General features: G+C 39.7%; 1 protein-coding gene across 1 annotated transcript in view; it reads right to left on the bottom strand.

Moving 5' to 3' along the window:
* Positions 1-1100, bottom strand: part of Dct (dopachrome tautomerase) — a 38374-nt gene extending 37274 nt beyond the window's left edge. The window contains exon 1 of the mRNA XM_020188110.2: positions 295-1100. Coding sequence (XP_020043699.1) covers positions 295-589 — 295 coding nt within the window. The 5' untranslated portion in view covers positions 590-1100. The remainder of the gene's footprint in view (positions 1-294) is intronic.
* Positions 1101-19620: the final 18520 nt, after the last annotated feature.

Genomic DNA, 19620 nt, shown 5'->3' with positions numbered 1-19620 from the left:
AGCCAAAGCTATGTTGGAAGTTGGCATGCATTCATAAAACCACACTTGGCCTGTAGAGTACTTATTTAGTTTTCATAACTGGGTATACTAGAGGTTAGGAAGAATGGAACCAAGACATCAGCCTTACTGAGCACGCTTGCTACCAAAAACACAACTGGCTTGCCTTTCAAAGCCTAGTTAGCAGTCTCTGTCAGCAGTCTCACCTCTCCCTTAGAAGGGGCTGCTTTCCAGCCAGGGCCCTGGGCCCTCTCCACCAAGTTCAGAGTATAGCCAGATCTGCCTGAGGGGCCTCACCTGTGCATCTGCACGTCCGGTTGAAGAACTTTCTTGGCCACTGCTCACGGTCATCCTGGTTTCGCAGGACATAGGGGCCACTCCAGGGCCTGGTGTCTGTTTGCACCTCTGTGCACTGCCCCCGGCCCTCTTGAAAGCCACAGACATTGGCTGGCTCCACACCCAGTGGCGGGCAGCACTCCTTGTTCACCAGGCTTCCCAAGGTCATGCAGACCCGGGGGAACTGGGCCTGGGCCCCAGGCAGGATCCTGCAGCCCAGGCAACTGAACAGAAGCCCCCACTGCATAAGGCTCATGGCTGTGTATGAGAGAACTCTTGTCCTTTCCACTCCTTGCTTCTTTCTGGCTGGCCTTTCTCCTCGTGTTCCACTCTTGAGTTCTTTAGCACTCAGTCATTCAAGCCTCTTTTTGGGGATATTACTTTTTACATTCTATTCCTCTCCTCTTAAAAAAAAAATACCCACAAAAATCACAGAACCTACACATGTGCACGTGTGTACGCGCTTAGGCACATGCTGTTTTATGTGATTCAAAAAGCTACCACAAATTTAATTTCATTAGAAGCTCCTCTAACAGCCGATTTAATGAGGGTAGCACTTCTCGCTGTCTTCCCCCGTTAAATCAGGCTTTGTCTAATTGAGTTAATTTACAGAGTGCTCCAGTCATACTACTTATTATGCTGGTATTTCTAAGCCTCCTTCTTCCCTCCCCAGCTCTTGACTTTAATTGCCTTGAACTCAGTTCAAAAGCCAAACACCGTGCTGCCTTTATTCTGTCTGGCTTGCCAAGCCACGGGGCCTGATGGGGTTTGTTGGAAGGGCTGGGAGAAGCCATCATTAGGGGGATTATAACTAGAGAAATCCTCATCGTTAGCACATGACCCAAAGTGCACAATGAGGCAGATAAAGTTTCTGGCTTTGTTTCAGGAGAGCAAAACCATCCTCTTCATTGGGCTCCTGTGCTCCAGCCAAGCTTGTGACCTCAGACTTCCTGGGGAGTCAATAGATGCAGTGAGGGCTTCGTCAAAGGCCCTTTACAGAGGAGCACACACTGCTTACTACTCTGCTCTCATGACTGCTCACTGACGTGCGAGGACGACCACCACAGGAGGTCAAACAACTTCAAAAATAAAGAAACCTTGATTTAGGGCTGGGGTACAAGGAACTGCCTTGTTCCACAATGAGGAATTCTTTTCTCGCCTCTTAATAACTCCCTCTTCTATTCAGTACATATACGCAGCAGATGTCTTAAAAATTGACGTGGGTTATCAGGCCATTGGAAATAGACAGTTATCATTACTTGATTGTAAGGAACACCATGTGACAATTTGCTGCGAGGGCCCCCAACTGAGTCTTTTGATTTATATTAAAGGTAGGCACTGCAAGCTTGCAGCCCTGAGTTCAAAACCCCAATACCACCAAAATAATTTTTTCCTCTACTATGGAACTATAATAAAGTTAAGCATTATCAAGCTTCATTCAAGAAAGCAATATGCCCCTGATGCTTCTGGGTGCAGCAAGTAGAGTCCATAGGCAATGAGGGCTACCTGTCAGAACATCTGTTTGTCCCTTCATGGTGGAAACAGGACTGTCTTGGTGCCATGGATCTGACAAATGGCTGATGTGAAATTGCTTCATCCCGTTTCTAAAAATACATAGACATACAAATGCCTAATGTTAAATTTCAAAGCAAATTCTTCAGGTTAACAAAGGGATACAGGTATTCCTACCCCATGTACCTCTGGGTCACCCCCCCATACACACACACACACACACACACATGACATTAAGTTGTTGTGACTAATTCCGTGGCAGTTCTCACCTCTGAGTGGACCCCAATGTCACCTGTCCTCCAGCCCCATAGAATCAGAATTTCTGAAGATGTGACCCTAAATGTCAGAATGTTTATAAAATTCTAGTTGATTTTACTGTGTAGCCAGAGTTGTGAATGACTAAATGAGAATAAAGCAGAGCTTCAGAAGTTTTGCAGTAACATCAGCTATGATGCCATGCTAATGCTTCTTAAGGCTGCTGTAACAAATTTCCACAAACTGGGTGGCTTAAAACAGCAGAGATTTCGTTTCTCACAATCCTGGAGGCCTGAAGTCTGTAATCAAGGTGTTGGCAGGGCTGGTGTCCACCGACAAGCCTGATAATGCTAATCCTTGCCCCTTCCAGTGGCTGCCGGAAATCCTTGGCTTCCTTGGTTTGAATCTACCACATATTAATCTCTGCCATGGAGAGCATCCCTCTACTGTCTGTGTTTCTCCTCTGTGTCTGTCCCTTATAAGGAAACTTGTCATGGGATTTGGGACCACTGGATAACTCAGCTTAAGATGCTTAACTCAATTACATATGCAAAGAAGCCTCTTTTTCCAAGTATGACCGTATTCACAGGTTTGGGGATATAGACTTATCTTTTGGGAGAGGCATTGTTCAACCCATGACATCACAGAGGGACAAAATTTTAAATAATAACAGAATCACAAAATCTCAGAGTTGGAGGGCATTTGGGACCTCATTCATTCAGTCGTGTGCATCTTGACTTCCACCATGTGACAGCATCATGATACTGGAATTTTAGTCTGTATTTTGTGAAGCTTTGGCATTTCATGAGTGCTACAATCAAACTTTCTGGATGTTGAGACTGATGGCGTCAAAACTCTCACATCAGAATGTCCCCAGGTCTAGGTCCTAGAATCTCTTCTCTTTCATTACAACACATGCTAGGTAACTGAGCTCACCTTGGCTTTAAATGAAGGCTGTCATGACAGTAGGCTTGACCTCAATTGTGAACCCCAGACTTATATCTAATTTCCCACTTGACTTCTCCCCTCAGAGGTCTGGACGTCTCTGGCTTAATGTGTTCAACACAGAACTTCTGTTGCCTCCTCTCATTTGTCCTCCATTGGTTTTCTCCATCGCTATCCTTGAGTCTTTGGTTCTCCTTTTTCTCCCTTCCCGGTAAATACTTTGCAGTGGGCTTTAGAGGTTCTTTCCATGCGTTACTCAAAGTGTTGTCAGCAAATCCATGGATGGCGAGTCCAAAAAATAAAATAAGGACAGAAACTGGAAGTCAGCATTTAGAAACTTCCACAGCAATTGACAAGGCCACACATTGAAGCACACGATCAGTAGTCTCATTAAATAGTGCAGTTGGGGTTGTCAACTTTGCACAGTGACGATCATGGGATATGAGCTGCGAACTGTCCCTACTTACTGAGATCACATATTAGTCTGTGACTGGAAAATTATTTTAAAAATTCCTTATCATGGAGAGTTTGAGAAGAGCTGGCTGCGAGAGCCTGCATGAGTTGCCCCTGCCTGTCTGGCTCCCTCTAATTCTCCAGTGGCAGTGCTGCAGTCGCTGCTGTTCAAACACACCACGTTCATTTCTACCTTTGTCTTCCTACTGCTCTTCCTTCTACCTGAAATACTCAGAATTATTATTTTTTTTTTTGCAGTACTGAGGTTTGAATTCAGCGCCTTGTACTTGAGCTCTGCCACTTGAGCCAGCCCTCCAGCCCTTTTTGCTTTTAAAGTTACTTTTTAGATAGGGTCTTACATTTTTGTCAGGGACTTGCCTGAACTGTGATCCTCCTACTTTTGGCCTTCCATATAACTGGAATTACAAATGGGTACCACCACTGCCTAGCTCATTGATTGAAACACGATCTTGCTAACTTTTTGCTTGGGCTGGCTTCCTGTCACAATCCTCCCAATGTAACTGGTATTATGCACCATTCTGCCTGGCCCAGAATTTCCTTTGTCCCTCAGGTCCCAGCTCCTGAAAGAAGTTTGCTCCCTTACTACTTGCTTTAACCTGTCTACAACCAGCCACATACTCTCTACCATATTGTCTTAGTTTATTTTCTTTACACCACTTACTTATTCATTGATTATTATCTAGATTCCACAGCACAGGAAAGCAAGGCTATGAGACCTCAGTGACAAAGCCTGTAACAGACCTGTTTTCCTGGCTCTAAGGTAGGTGGTGATCTTCTCACTATTCTACATGGCCACATTTACCATCTCCTCTGGCGAAGTCACCACAGTCCCTTAAAATAAGGAAGTGATGGAAAGTCACACTTCTTTATCTTGTACTTTTGCCAGGTATTGTACTACCTTAGGTCATCTCATTTAAGTTAACAAGGAACAACTCCTTGTAATTTAGCAATTTCTAATTGAAATGAATTGTTTTAATACTGCTACCCAAGACAGAAGCCATAGGCAGGTCAGAATAGAGTTAAGAACTCTTCATTCTGAAAGAGGAGATTGATTGCAGTTGAGAATAGGTTGTGTCCCTCCTAGGCAGGCTTTAACTGAATTAGCTTTGGATAATGAGCTGTCAGCCTACATTAGGGGATGCTCTGGAAAAAAATCATGTGATAATCACAAGGTATATTTAATGTCATCTAATACATTCTTTTAGGGCTCAGTCTTCAGGAAAGCTGCACTTCCTCATGACAACCATTGTGTCTCTAACTTTCAGATCTTGTGAATCTCAGCATGGTTTCTTTCTTTGCTTTGGCCGTTGATAAAGCCCAGTGCAAAATCCACAGCCTCACATCAGCCTCAATCATACTTGTGCAGTATCTACTTCAATATTTCCTTTCCTTTGGTTCCTGGGTTCTGGGATTCTCATTTTATCTTTTTTTGGGAATTTATTTATTTCTCTAGCTGTCTCAAATATTTTTTGAGAAATAAGACAGAAAGATATATTTGTGTGTGTAAATTCAACAGTAATAAACACCCAGTCAAGTTGTTATTGTTTGGAAGCAAGACAAGGCTTAGAGAATTCAAGAAAGTTTCCTGAGAAGTGGGTGTCAGTAATTAAAAATCTAAGAACATAAGCCCAAAAGATCTCAAATGGTAGTTGTGACTACCTTAGTTACAAAAGGGAAAATCTGCTAGGAATTGAACAACTGAATCCAGGATGAGTATCTCAGGGTTTATTGAGACTATTTGTTGCCATAAAAGACATAAAATCCAAGACTGTTTTTAAGGAATGTTCTAAAACCCACTAAAAAGAGGCAGCTGTATATCAAAGTGCCTTCTTTGGAAAACTTCATTTTACCCTTTCTTTTTACAGTGAAGCAAGACTGAATAAGGAAAAATGCTCTGCAGATTTTTTTCATTCGTATTTTGCTGCCTGCTCAGTCCATGTGGATGGCAGTGAGCTGAATTAGATACTTTGGAGAATTTGTACATGGATAATGCAGGGTGGGCATGTAAAACTTTGGAGCTAGGCTGATAGCCCATGCCTTCCCCACACTCAAAGGAGGAAGAAATGACTCAAAGCCTGGTGAGCCATTGAAGAGGATGGTAATTGTCTTAGAGCCATTGCTAAGATTAATACAGAGAAAACTTATGCATCTTTCTTCTGCCTGTCAGCGTTGCCGGCTCTTTTCTCCCAAGCCTCTGAAGGTGAAAATCCTCCCCGTTTTTTAGCCCCCTGCTGGACTCCTCTGTCTGATGCTTTTTGATCTATTCTCTGCTGCTACATCATGGGGAAATGAGATTATTTTTTTCCCTCCGTCCAAATTGTTTCCTAAATGCTGGGCATCTGTCCTGATAAGGTTTTGCTTTCTACATCTGAGAGCTTTTCTTTTCCTGGTGGTGTGAATCGTTCTTCAGAGGAATTAAGGGTTAGGAATGGGCTGTGTGGCTTCTATTATGTCAATTGCATGCACTTTTTCCTTTTGCCTGCATTTTTTGATAGTCTTTCCTTAAGTCTGTATTCATACATCAAGCATACTTTTTAATTCCAGATTTTGCACCACTCATGTTTATATTTATCTCAATTCTTTTGTTATGGACACTAACATTCATTTTATTGTTTTTTTTAAATATTTAACCTGGTACATTGTATTCAGTTGGGACTTTTCTTAAGTGTTCTCCTATAATTTAATGACAGCTAAGTAATAGAGCTACTCCCCCTCCAGAATACAGAACACTGGGATGAAGAGGATCCCTTCCCTTTCTGCCTACTTCTGATCAAATCCAGTGCACACCACTTACGCATTTAGGGTAGATGGGTCTACCAGGGCTTGTAAGTGTGCAATTAGGACTATTTAGGGTCTAGAAGAATCACAAAAACATATTGTTGAGGGAAAGGCAACCTAGCTAAGAGGTCACTAGGCTTGTGCTGACATTACTTGTGAAGAGATGGAGGCAGGGAGCATGTCTGAGTCTGTGTGTTTTCTGCCAATGCCTATGTGCCTTTCTGTATGTAAATTTATAAAATAAGCACAAGGATAAGGAAACTGAGGCTGAGAGAGAATCACCATTCATCCAAGGTCATAGAGCTAGTAAGTTCTTTATCTCACCACATAAACTTTGGAACCAGTTTGTCCCTATTCACAAAGTAACTTCCTGAAATCCCCCTATTCATATAATGCAATCATCACAGATAGCCATCACTTTACTTGAATGTATTTCTTAGTGAATTTTTTTAAAAGTGTTTTTGTTAGTATATGATAGCTGTACAGGAGGTTTTGTTGGGACCTTTCCACGTATGCATACAATGTACCCTAACCCCGGTTGGTTCATCCCCTCCATTATTCTCCCTCTTCCCTTTTCCCTTCTTAAAATGACTTTGACAAGCTTCAATGCTCCATATTCATACACGTGTAGAAAATACCTCAACTCTGCTCTCCTCCTTTACCCTCTTCATTTACGCCCCACACCACTCCCCTCCCCTAACCTGACTTGCTTTACATTCTTGTCCTTCATTGCATCATTCAGTGGGGTTTTGCCTTGGTACTTTACCTGTAAATATATTGGACTTCAATCACTCTATTGTTCTTTCTTACCCTTTTCCCACTACCCTGTGTTGCTCAACAGTTTTCAGTACAGTTCACAGTGCCATCTTCCTACACAGATGTGATGTATTTCAGTATTATTCACTCTATCATCCTTTTCTTCTTTCCTTCATCCCCTACTCTCCTCTAACAGTCCCATCTTTTTGAAACATGTTTGTGTGTGTGTGTGTGTGTGTGTGTGTGTGTCAGAGGGAGAGAGAGAGAGAGAGAGAGAGCAGATAATGCCTGTATTTGTATTTGTACCTCTTTCACATATGAGAAAAAACATGAGACTTTTGTCTTTGTGAACCTGACTTACTTCACTTAACATGATGTTCTGCAGTTACATTAATTTAACTGTGAAAGACAAAATTCCATTCTTCTTTATGGCTGAATAAAACTCCATTGTATGTATATATACACATCTTCCTAGTCCATTTATCAGTTGTAGGGCATCTGGGCTGTTTCCATAGGTTGGCTAATTGGGAATAATGGTGCAGTGAACGTGGATATGTAAACATCTTTATTGTATCCTGACATACATTCCTTTAGATATATGCCCAGAAGTGGAATTGCTGAGTCATATGGTAATTCAATTTTTAGTTTTTTGAGGAGCCTCCATACTGCTTTCCATAGTGGTTAGACTAATTCACATTCCCACCAACTGCGTATGAAGGTTTCCTTTTTCCCACATCCTTGCCAACATTTGTTGTTTTTTGTGTTCTTGATGGTAGCCATTCTAACGGAAGACAGGTAAAATCTTAATGTGGTTTTGATTTACATTTCCTTTATGACCAAGCATGTTGAGCACTTCTTTGTGTGTTTTTTGACCATGGTCCTTCTTCCTTTGAAAAATTTCTGTCCAATCCATTTGCCCATTTCTTCATTGGGTCATTGATTCTTTGGGAGTTTAGTTTCTTGAGCTCACAATAAATTCTGGTTATTAATGCCTTGTCAGATGTATACCTGGAAAAGATATTTTTTCCCATTCTGTGGGCTGCCTCTTCAGTCTGGTGACCATTTCCTTCACTGAACAGGAGCTTTTTTAGGTCCATGTAGTCCCCTTTGTCAATCCTTTTTCTTAATTGCTGAGCTATTAGAGTTTTATTTAGGAAGTTATTACTTATTTATGCCTGTAGGTTCCTATGTATTCTCTATTCCTTCCTGCAGCAGTTTCAAAGTTTTATACCTTATTTTAAGGTCTTTGATCCACTTTGGATTGATATTTGTACAGGGTGAAGACAGGCTCTAGTTTCAGTCTTCTACATGCAAATATAGTTTTCCCAACATTTGTTGAAGAGGCTGTCTTTTCTCCATGATATATTTTTGGGTTATTTGTCACGGATTTATGTCTATGTTTTTTGTTCTGTTCCATTTGTCTTCATGTCTGCTTTGTGCCAGTACCGTTTGTTTTTATTGCTATGGTTCTGTAATATAGTTTGAAGTCAGGTACTGTGATACCTCCAGTGTTGCTCTTTTTGCTCAGTATTGCCTTGGCTATTCGTGGCCTTTTGTGCTTCCATATGAACTTTAGGGTTGATTTTCCCATCTCTGTGAGGAATGTCACTGGAGTTTTGATGGGGATTGCATTGAACATGTAGATTGCTTTTGGTAGTGTAGACATTTTCACAATATTAATCCTGTTAATCCATGAGCATGGGAGATCATTCTATTTTCTGAAGTTTTCTTCAATTTCTTTCTTTTTATAGTTTTCATTGTGGAGGTCTTTCACTCCCTTTGTTAAATTTTTATTTTTTTCAGGCTATTGTAAATGGCATTCTTTAAGTTCTTTCTCAGTCTGTTCATTGTTGGTGTACTGAAAAGCTACTGCTGTTTCTACATTGATTTTGAATCCTACTACTTTGCTGAAGGTGCTTATGCTGTCTAGGGGTTTTTTGTGGAATTTTTAGTCTTTTATGAATAAAATCTGCAAATAGGAATAATATGACTTCTTCTTTTCCTATTTGAATTCCTTTTATTTCTTCTTCCTGTCTTATTGCTCTGGCTAGGAATTCCAAAACTATGTTGAATAAGACTAGGGAGAGTGGACAACCTTGTGCACTCAAATTTCTGCACTGGTAAACCACTGACCATTATGTTATTATTAAACTGTTTAGAAAACCATTACCTGCTGATCAATAGCCCACACTGCCTTTATTTCAATGGACAAGGAGGAAGGGGGAAAGTCCACTAGAATACTGAAAAAGTTTTCTCCCCACAGAGAAAATTTTGGTTCTAAGACTTATAAATTCATTCATACACACACACACACACATACACACTCATACATATATACATATTCTAGAATCTAAGAATGAGTTTTTTAGATTCTCAGATGTAGGATCTAATGTTTTTCCTTCTATAAATAAATTCAGTATTTCTAACCCAGCACATGGACCCATAATGTAATATAATATTACTATCCAGAAATAAAAATAACTGTTCTTCCTTAGATTCTACTGAGTTATCAAATAATACTTACAAGTTCCCTATTATGTTAAACTTGAGAACTAGAAATTGCCATGATTAATTATAGCAAATGTATATGAGAACAAAATTTTAATAAGCCACAGAGATTATAGATAAACTAGATATGGGACCACTCATTAATTTCAAGAGCTGGTGAAATGAATTCAATAATTAAAAATAAGAAATAAAATCTTCTTCAAAAAATTCTTGATGTGAATCTGATGCTTTTACACCAAGCTCATTATGTTATAATTGTTGTCAAAAAGTATCTACCCATGGTGTCTGCCTGACAGTCTCTTTGAAAATAGCTCCTTCTTATTTCATATCATCTCCATTAATTCTGTTACTTTTAATAGACCAAATGCACATACACACTCAACCCAAAGAAACAACTTGAACTTTCAATTAATTTTATAAGCTATAGAAAGGAAGTATGTTCTTACAAATTATGGCAGACAGCACCTAGAAAATGCAAACTTCGTTGTCATAAAATTTTCATTTTTAAAAAAGCATTTTAGTAGAAGAAGAAAAACAAACTGAAAAGTATCATAAACCAAGATAATTTCTTAACAGTTTTGATTTACCTTCAATTATATAGAAACTTATAATGGTGTCATATTTTTATAATCATGAAATCTATTGAATTTATGAACGTTCATTATTTGTTAAGGTCATAGAAATGGATTTCACCTTGAGCACTGATGATTCAAGGGCCAGGTCAGAATTCAGCAGAGGTGTGCAGCTATAATGGAGGGAACAGTTCTCTCTAACGAACCTAGGAAATGCAAAGAAAGCTGTCAGTGCACAAGCAAAGTCACAGTGCACTTGGAGACGGGGAACCATGGAGAGTAACGAGTTAAATAGTAAAACACCATACCTACATTAAAATAAATCAGTCGGGTCCCCAAATGTCTTCAATTTCTGCTGAAGGAATTTGAGTCCTAAGAACCTAAGTTGCCCAATATCACAAGAATGATGTAATCATTTGTTGGTAGTGCTGTAACAAAGTGCCACAAAATGAGTTGCTCTACCTCACAGTTCTGGAGGGTAGAAGTCTAAGATCAGGATGTTGACTGGAACATGTCTGCTTCTGCTTTCGGTGAGAAAAAGATATCACACAAAGAGTGTACATGCTGTTTGATTCTATTGACCTAAAATTCTAGAAAATGCAAACTAATCTGAGGTGACAGAAGACACACAAGTGTTTGTTGAGGACAGGAGTGCAGGTAGGACTCTGAGGAAGGGATTACCAAGAGCTATGAGGAATATGGTAGTTACATTTATTATTTCATTTGTGGTGACAGCTTCCTTCCTATAACTTGATGCAAAAATTCATCAAGCTGTAGGCTTGAAATACACACAGTTTATTGCATGTCAATTATGGCAGATAAAAAAGAGCTAGAAGCAACCAAGATATTTGTCACTAGGTAAATAAACACATCCCTATAATGGAAAATTATTTAAGGAAAAAAGAAATGAGCTATCATGCCATGAATTTACATGCAGGGTTCAAAATACATAATTGCTAAGAAAGAAGTCAGTTTGAAAAGGCTACATTTGATTTCAACTGTATGACATTCTGGAAAAAGTCAAAACTGTGGGGACAGTAAAGAAATCAGTGGTTGCTAGAGGATTGGGTGGAGCACTGGTGATTTGTCATTATACATTTGTCAAAACCCACAGACTGTTCAAATAATGAGCACAAATAGTCATGATGTATTTAACAATGTATCAACATTAGCTCATCAACTGCAATAAATGGATCATGTTAATACAAGGAGTTCATAAGGGAGCAAACTGGGCTGAGGACCTAACACTTGTCTAGCATGTGTGAGACCCTGGGTTCGATCCCTAGCATCAGAAAAAAAGTAGGAAAAAATGGAGGAAACTAAGGTGAAGGCTGGTGAATAGGTAAATGGGAACTCTTTCTACTTCCTGCTCGGTGTTTCTGTAAACTTACAACTGCTTTAAAACTCGGTACAGTGGCCCAGCTACATCGAAAACAAACAAACAACAAAAACTGCTTTAATAAATAAGCTCTGTTAACTTAAAAACCATAAACTTCTAACAGATATAAAATTGGTAGAGTCCACTTAAAAGTTCAAAGTTCAGTCTTTCCTCAAAGGCCAGAAGCTCCAGCAACTCTGCAGCAAATCCACGTCATACACTGCCCACCTGGCCCCTGTAGGTCTCACAGAGCTAACACCTGCCTTCTGAGGTTGGCCTCCCGGGGTCCTGCCTCCTGCCTAGGTCCCAGGAATCGGTGTACTCAGAAGCTTTCCTTCATTCTTTTGTCACTTATTTCCCACTCCCTACCCTTGCTGCACCATGGGCCCTTCATGGCGATTTTTAGGTGTAGTCTGGCTCACTCACTTCACCAGGAGTTCCTTGACATTTTTCTCCTCTATCTTTGGAGATATCCTGGGCATTGGGCCTCACTGGTATCATTCACCCATCTCCCCTTCCTTCTCTTAGTCCTGTCTCATTCCTCCTCTACACCTACCTGTACACTCAAACTTAGAGAATAAACATGTGGGATCTCCTTTAACCCCTTGCTGTCTGCCCTCCTACGGCCTTCCTGAGTACTAACCTAACATCTGCTCTGTTAAGAAGGAGTGATTGATTATAGAAAGTTTTTAGAGTGTTAAAAAGACCAGAGAATTATTCATCTGTCACTCCTTCACTCAGAGGTATTCACAACATACAGGTTGATGTTTATACTTCCAATCTTTCTCTATGTGTGTATGAAATATTAAACAAAGCCAGGATCACATTACATTCTGCATTACAGTGTTTTCCCTTAAATATTGGCCAATTATTCATTGATTAATATAAAGAGCTCAAAAAACTAAATATCAAAAGAACCAATTACCCAATTAATAAAGGGCAAATGAATTGGATGGTTTGCCCAAAAAGTACAAATGGCTAATAAATACATAAAGGAATGTTCAACATCCTTACCTATAAAGGAAATGTAGCCAGGCACCTGTGGCTCACACCTGTAATCCTAGCTGAGACTGAGGTAGGGAGGATCATGGTTCAAGGCCAGCATGGCCAAAATAACCAGAGAAAAATGGGCAAGAGCTATGGCTCAGGTGGGGAGAGCACCTGTTTTGCAAGTGTTAAGGCCTGAGTTCAAACCCTTGTCCCACAAAAAAAAGGAAATGCAAATCAAAACATCGAGATTCCATCTCTCCCATTCAGAATGACTATCATCAAGAAAACAAATACAAATGCTGGTGAGGATGAGGGGGAAAAAGAGAACCCTCATACACTGTTGGTAAGAATGTAAATGAGTACAGCCACTATGGAAATCAGTGTAGCGTTTCCCCTGAAAACTAAAAATAGATCTACTGTATGATCCTGCTATAGTATTCTTGGGCATCTATCTGATACAGCCAAGATACCTGCACACCCATATTTATAGCAGCACTATTCACAATAGGCAAACTATGAAATCTGCTGAGGTGTCCATCAGTTCATGAGTGAATAAAGAAAATGTGGAATATATACACAATGGAGTATTCCTTGGCCATAAAGAAGAACGAAAACACATGATTTGCAGGATCTTGCATGGAACTAGAGATCATCATGTTAAACAAAATGAACCAGACTGAGAGAGACAAATATCACATGTCCTCTCTCATACATGGAATCCAGTCTCTAAAAATGGATAGCAGGGAATGTAAAACAGATCCTGTTTTGGGGTGGGTATCAGTGGGAGGAGTGAGATGGAAAGGAGATGAATGGGATGAATATGGTTGAAGTGCTTCATACACATGTATGAGGATAGAACTGTTAAAACTGCTGAAATTGTTTTCAAAAAGGGAAGGGAGATGAATTTGATCCGGGTTTTTTATGTGCATGAATGTAAGATTACTGTTGAAGGGCTATACAATAACTCATTGCATACTAAATAAATATGATGTCATCACAATTAATTTATTGATGTAACTTTATTTGGACATTTAGTGTTGTTTACAGTTTGCCCTCACCCCTGCTCATTTCCACTGGTAAATTCCAAGAAGCAGGTTTGTTATGTTGAACTCCATGTTGTTGGGTTTTTAGTGTCCAAGGTGTTTTTAATACCAGAGAAAACTTAAATAGCAAATGATATTGAAATTTTATAGGAAAATTCTATGCGAAAGAGCTTTTTAGACTTATATTCAACAAATATTTATTAGCATGTTTTCTCTAGCAGGTTCCATGGCAGGCACTGGGGCTACAGGCATGGCCCTTGCCCTCATGGAGTACACAATCTGCTTTGAAAGACAGGAATCATACCGCAGATAGATTAAAACACAGGAAGAGTGAGAAGGTCATTGGGGGCTTACAGCTGGAGGTCTTAGGTAGACAGGTCCCTGAGCAGGTGACATTTGATCTGACATCAACTATTTTCTTGTAACAACAAATAATAGTTTATTTCTTCTGATATGTAAATTGTGGTCTCTTATTAATGTTATTTACATTAATAATTAATATAATGTATGTTAATTAATATACATTTGCTTCTTCTATATGCTCACACAGCATTGTATATTGACATGCCCCAATACCCAACAACAAGTAAGACAGAAGACAAAGCAGTTAGAACAAAAGCCAACCACAGTGGTGAGTCGGGCTCCTGGAGGCTGCCTCCTGTACTGTACTGTACAGGATGGCCTATAACTATCCATTAGCTGTGCATAGCCTTCCATTACTCCATCATGAGGAGGTCAAGGCATCCTGTGAGGGGCCACACTGAAAGAGGATCAGTGGGGAACTCAGGACAACAGCCATTTAACAACCACCAAAGCTCTTCTGCTAGCTGAGTTTTGCTTGTTCATTTTGTTTTGTATATGTGCAAATTATTTCATTGGGACATATTTTTTCAATTAATGAATAAAGTTATATATATATATTTACAGTGTACAACAAGACATTTGGGTACATATAAACATTGGGGAATGACTAAATCAAACTAATGATGCATGTTTATTTTTAATGCTTTTTTTTTTTTGGTGGTGGTGGTACTGGGATTTGAACTTAGGGCCTGGGGCTTGCTAGGCAAACACTCTACCCCTTGAGCCATGTTCTATCCCTTGTTTTTAATGATTTTATTACATATTTCCAACTTTCCCTTCAGGAAGATTATCCCCACTGTGTTTGTCAGATTTCTACCACTATAGCAAAATACCTGAGACAATCAAGTGATAAAAAGAAAAGTTTATTTTGGCTCACATTTTTTGAAGATTCCTTTCTATGGTCAATTGGCTCCATTGCTTTGGGATTGGTGGCAAGGCCTCACATCATGGTGGGAGTACATAACAATGCAAAACTGTTCATCCTGTTACCAGAACTGGTGAGTCTCCAAGTAAGATGTCTGCAAAAGGCAGGAGGCCTCTACCTGACCCTTGGGTTCCAGGTTCATGAAATTGTCACGAAAAAGATTTTTAGGTCACATCGAGGTAGTGACCAAGAAAGTTTATTAGTAAAGCAAAGCACAGGATAGGATAGCACACATCCAGATATGGGTGTAGGCCACAAGGTAAGAGGCACTAAGTAGTCTCTAACATTGGGGTATTTCTGGTGGAAAAGTGGATTGGGAGTTTGACTTAAATTCCCTTTTAGTAAAAGTGCTCCCCTTTGTTCTGGACACCTGGTGCATTCAATCATTCAATTTTTTGACATTATCAGTTGGGCCCAGAGATATTAAGTCTGGTTGGTTTACTAAATTTGGGCTATTGTGACATAGATCTCTGTTTTCTTTGAGTATCCCTTTAAATAAAAGAGGGGTTTCACCTGATGTTCTTTTCAAAACAGGTGTTCATCCTTAAGATAAATATTTTCTTTTGCAGATATGAAGCCACACAACTATAACCAACTTATCTTTGACAAAGGAGCTAAAAATATACGATGGAGAAATAGCAGCCTCTTCAACAAAAACTGCTGGGAAAACTGGTTAGCAGTCTGCAAAAAACTGAAACTAGATCCATGTATATCACCCTATACCAAGATTAACTCAAAATGGATCAAGGATCTTAATATCAGACCACAAACTCTAAAGTTGATACAGGAAAGAGTAGGAAATACTCTGGAGTTAGTAGGTATAGGTAAGAACTTTCTCAACGAAACCCCAGCAGCACAGCAACTAAGAGATAGCATAGATAAATGGGACCTCATAAAACTAAAAAGCTTCTGTTCATCAAAAGAAATGGTCTCTAAACTGAAGAGAACACCAACAGAGTGGGAGAAAATATTTGCCAACTATACATCAGACAAAGGAATGATAACCATATATAGGGAACTTAAAAAACTAAATTCTCCCAAAACTAATGAACCAATAAAGAAATGGGCAAGTGAACTAAACAGATATTTCTCAAAAGAAGAAATTCAAATGGCCAGAAAACACATGAAAAAATGCTCACCATCTCTAGCAATAAAGGAAATGCAAATTAAAACCACACTAAGATTCCACCTCACCCCTGTTAGAATAGCCATCATTAGCAACACCACTAACAACAGGTGTTGGCGAGGATGCGGGGGAAAAAGGAACCTTCTTACACTGTTGGTGGGAATGTAGACTAGTACAACCACTCTGGAAAAAAATCTGGAGGCTACTTAAAAAGCTGGACATCGATCTACCATTTGATCCAGCAATACCACTCTTGGGGATATACCCAAAAGACTGTGACACAGGTTACTCCAGAGGCACCTGCACATCCATGTTTATTGCGGCACTATTCACAATAGCCAAGTTATGGAAACAGCCAAGATGCCCCACCACTGATGAATGGATTAAGAAAATGTGGTATCTATACACAATGGAATTTTATGCAGCCATGAAGAAGAATGAAATGTTATCATTCACTGGTAAATGGATGGAATTGGAGAACATCATTCAGAGTAAGGTTAGCCTGGCTCAAAAGACCAAAAATCGTATGTTCTCCCTCATATGTGGACATTAGATCAAGGGCAAACACAACAAGGGGATTGGACTATGAGCACATGATAAAAGCGAGAACACACAAGGAAGGGGTGAGGATAGGTAAGACATCTAAAAAATTAGCTAGCATTTGTTGCCCTTAACGCAGAGAAACTAAAGCAGATACCTTAAAGCAACTGAGGCCAATAGGAAAAGGGGAACAGGTACTAGAGAAAAGGTGAGATCAAAAAGAATTAACCTAGAAGGTAACACCCACGCACAGGAAATCAATGTGAGTCAATGCCCTGTATAGCTATCCTTATCTCAACCAGCAAAAACCCTTGTTCCTTCGTATTATTGCTTATACTCTCTCTACAACAAAATTAGAAATAAGGGCAAAATAGTTTCTGCTGGGTATTGAGGTGGGGGGCAGAGGGAGGGGGCGGAGTGGGTGATAAGGGAGAGGGTGGGGGCAGGGGGGAGAAATGAACCAAGCCTTGTATGCACATATGAATAATAAAAGAAAAATGAAAAAAAAATATTTTCTTTTGCAAACATTTCCGTGATCAAAGGAGTCATTTTATCAAATTCCTCCCCACCCCCAAGATGAGTGTCTTCTTTTAAGATATTCTTGCTCAATCCTCAGAGTATGCTAATTATTTAGCAAGCATCAAGGTTAGAGGGAGAGAGCTGCCTTTTTTTTATTCAACTACATGTTGCAGCTTAGTGAAGAAGTGTGAAGCTTAAAGCACAGAATTTAGTGCCTCTGTGCTTTTAATCAAGCTATTCATTAATATAATATTTACTTCTGGATTCCTGGATCCTGTTTCTCTTACCTCATTTCCCTGAGCTATCATGCCCTAACTTCATGGCTTAGAAAGAGAGAAAGAGGAAAAGAGCCAGGGTTCCACTATCCTCTTCCAGCCTGCCCCTAGTGATCTAAAGACTAGACCCTACCTCATAAAGGTTTCACCACCTCCTAATAGTGCCAGCCTGGGGAACAAGTCTTTAATACAGGGATCTTTGGGGGACACTCAAGACCCAAACTTTAGCACTGCTTTCACTCCCAAAAGAAAAGTGCCCACGAATAATTTTAAGACAAAAATTTTTAAAAATGTATTCCACTTATCATCGGACTTTAATTTGGATTTGGAGCACTTGCGAAAATATAAAAAATTCAAAGAGAAACTAGGAATATAACACAACAACTTTATGGAAGTTGCCATGACACTGATACTATAATATTTCTGTTAAAACGTTTGTTGTGCTCACTCGGTAACTGTCCTGATGACTCCACCATTGTGGAGGACAGAGGATATTGAAGGAGGCATAGATTAGCTGTATAAGCCTTTTGAAGTAATAAGTTTAATATGGCTGTTTCATATTTCAGTTATGAGGACTTTATTTTAAATATGGCTATAAATAATTTAATATAGCACCTCTTCAGAATTCATGCAAAGATTGCTCTGCAGGATCTAGTGAGGACTACTGTTAATTCTGATGGATAAATGAAAATCTAGAAAGCAGACCCTTCCCAGAAAGGCCTGTGGTCATTGCAAGACGCCTGTTCTTTCTGCCTGTCACAGACCTCTGCATCTGCCATCACAGTCACTTATCTTCAGTGACGTGTTGCTATTACCTAACCCTCACTTCTGACCTCATTCTGAACCCTACATGTTACAATCCAGATTAATCAATGCATATCTTGGGAGGAATATTCCACTGGGTTCTTTTTGGAATGAATTCTGGCATGCTATCAATGCTTCCACTCATCTCATCACAATGAGATGGACACCCAACTGATCTTCTGGCTGGTGGCAAGGGACACAATTTGGAGGTGCTGAGGCATAGAGACACGAGATGGAAAGGAGAGAAAATACGAATGAGTGGTATGTTGGAGCTCCCCCTTTTTAACTACTAAAACACTAATGTCTCAATGTCTCTGCACTTCTGCTTGACAATCAATTATCAATATAGAACCAAAGCCCTCCTACCACCTGCTATCACGCAAATATTTCCAAAGAACACCAGTTGAATACATTTCACTGGTTCTATGTCAGCCAAATCATCTTAGCCTGGTTTCTTGTCAATCCCAGACCATGATAACTCAAAGGCAGTGGGCAGCCAGAGAGACTCCAAACTGTCCAAGCCAAATATCAGGTGGCTGTTTGGAAAAGCAAGAGTAGACCAGTTAGAGCCAAGTTCCAAATTTTACAAATAAAATACCAAGCCTCCTAAGAAATATTCATAGAAAAGACCTATAATAAAATACATCCCACCTTAATTTTCTCTGTAATGTATCCATCCTCTCCTGGCTGATGTTTAAAGAGAAAGGCACACTCTAACATAACTGAAACTGAATTCTATGCAGCCTGACACAAAGTATCACATCCTCCACTGAAGCAAGGAGAAAGGGAAAGAATACCTAGTTCCATTTTTCTTAAAATTCGGCAGAGCTTTGTCCTGTGTTTTGATTGTGCTTTGGCTTTTTTCCTGGTTATTCACTCACTTATTCATGGAACTAACACAGAGAATCTGCTCTGTTCCAGGCACTGTGTTAGGTGTGGTGACAGCAAAAAGTACATCAACAATACAAAAGTGAGATAGCAACGTCCTAAAGAGAGGCAGCTGGAGAAACAGTATGGGAGCCCAGAGAGGGAAGGTCAAACAACCTCACTATGTTTTGCTATTCTCCCTTCATGTTGCTGCCTCCTACTAGTGGCATATTTGTTTAGTTTGAAACAGTCTGTCAAAAGTGAATATTAAATCAGGTAATGCAAGAAGGCATCTTAAACTATATTTAGATAAATTTAGACTCAAAGCATCATTTACAAAGTTCTTTATTTTGCCTTTCCAAGCTCAGTCAACTGAATCCATTGAGCTATTTACTCACATGAAATGCAACGTTTCTAATACAGAAGACTGAAGACTTAGTAGCTCTTCATACATGCCTTCTGGGATAATTTTAGGACTGTCAGATAATATACTGTAATTCTGAGGACAATATCCCAGGCTTGTGGAGCATGGAGCTCTCAAAGTCTGTAATAAACACTGCACTCCTTTTTGCTGGAATGCTTTCTCCCCATATGCTAGTTATTGTGTTCCTATGGACAAATTATTTTCTAGGAGCAGGTTGGGATGGCACATAGTCT

Source organism: Castor canadensis, chromosome 10 (genome assembly GCF_047511655.1).
Source record: "Castor canadensis chromosome 10, mCasCan1.hap1v2, whole genome shotgun sequence".
In the NCBI taxonomy this organism is placed as follows: Eukaryota; Metazoa; Chordata; class Mammalia; order Rodentia; family Castoridae; genus Castor; species Castor canadensis.
The sequence above is the reverse complement of the archived record's forward strand: the minus strand, read 5'-3'. Positions and strand labels throughout refer to the sequence as shown.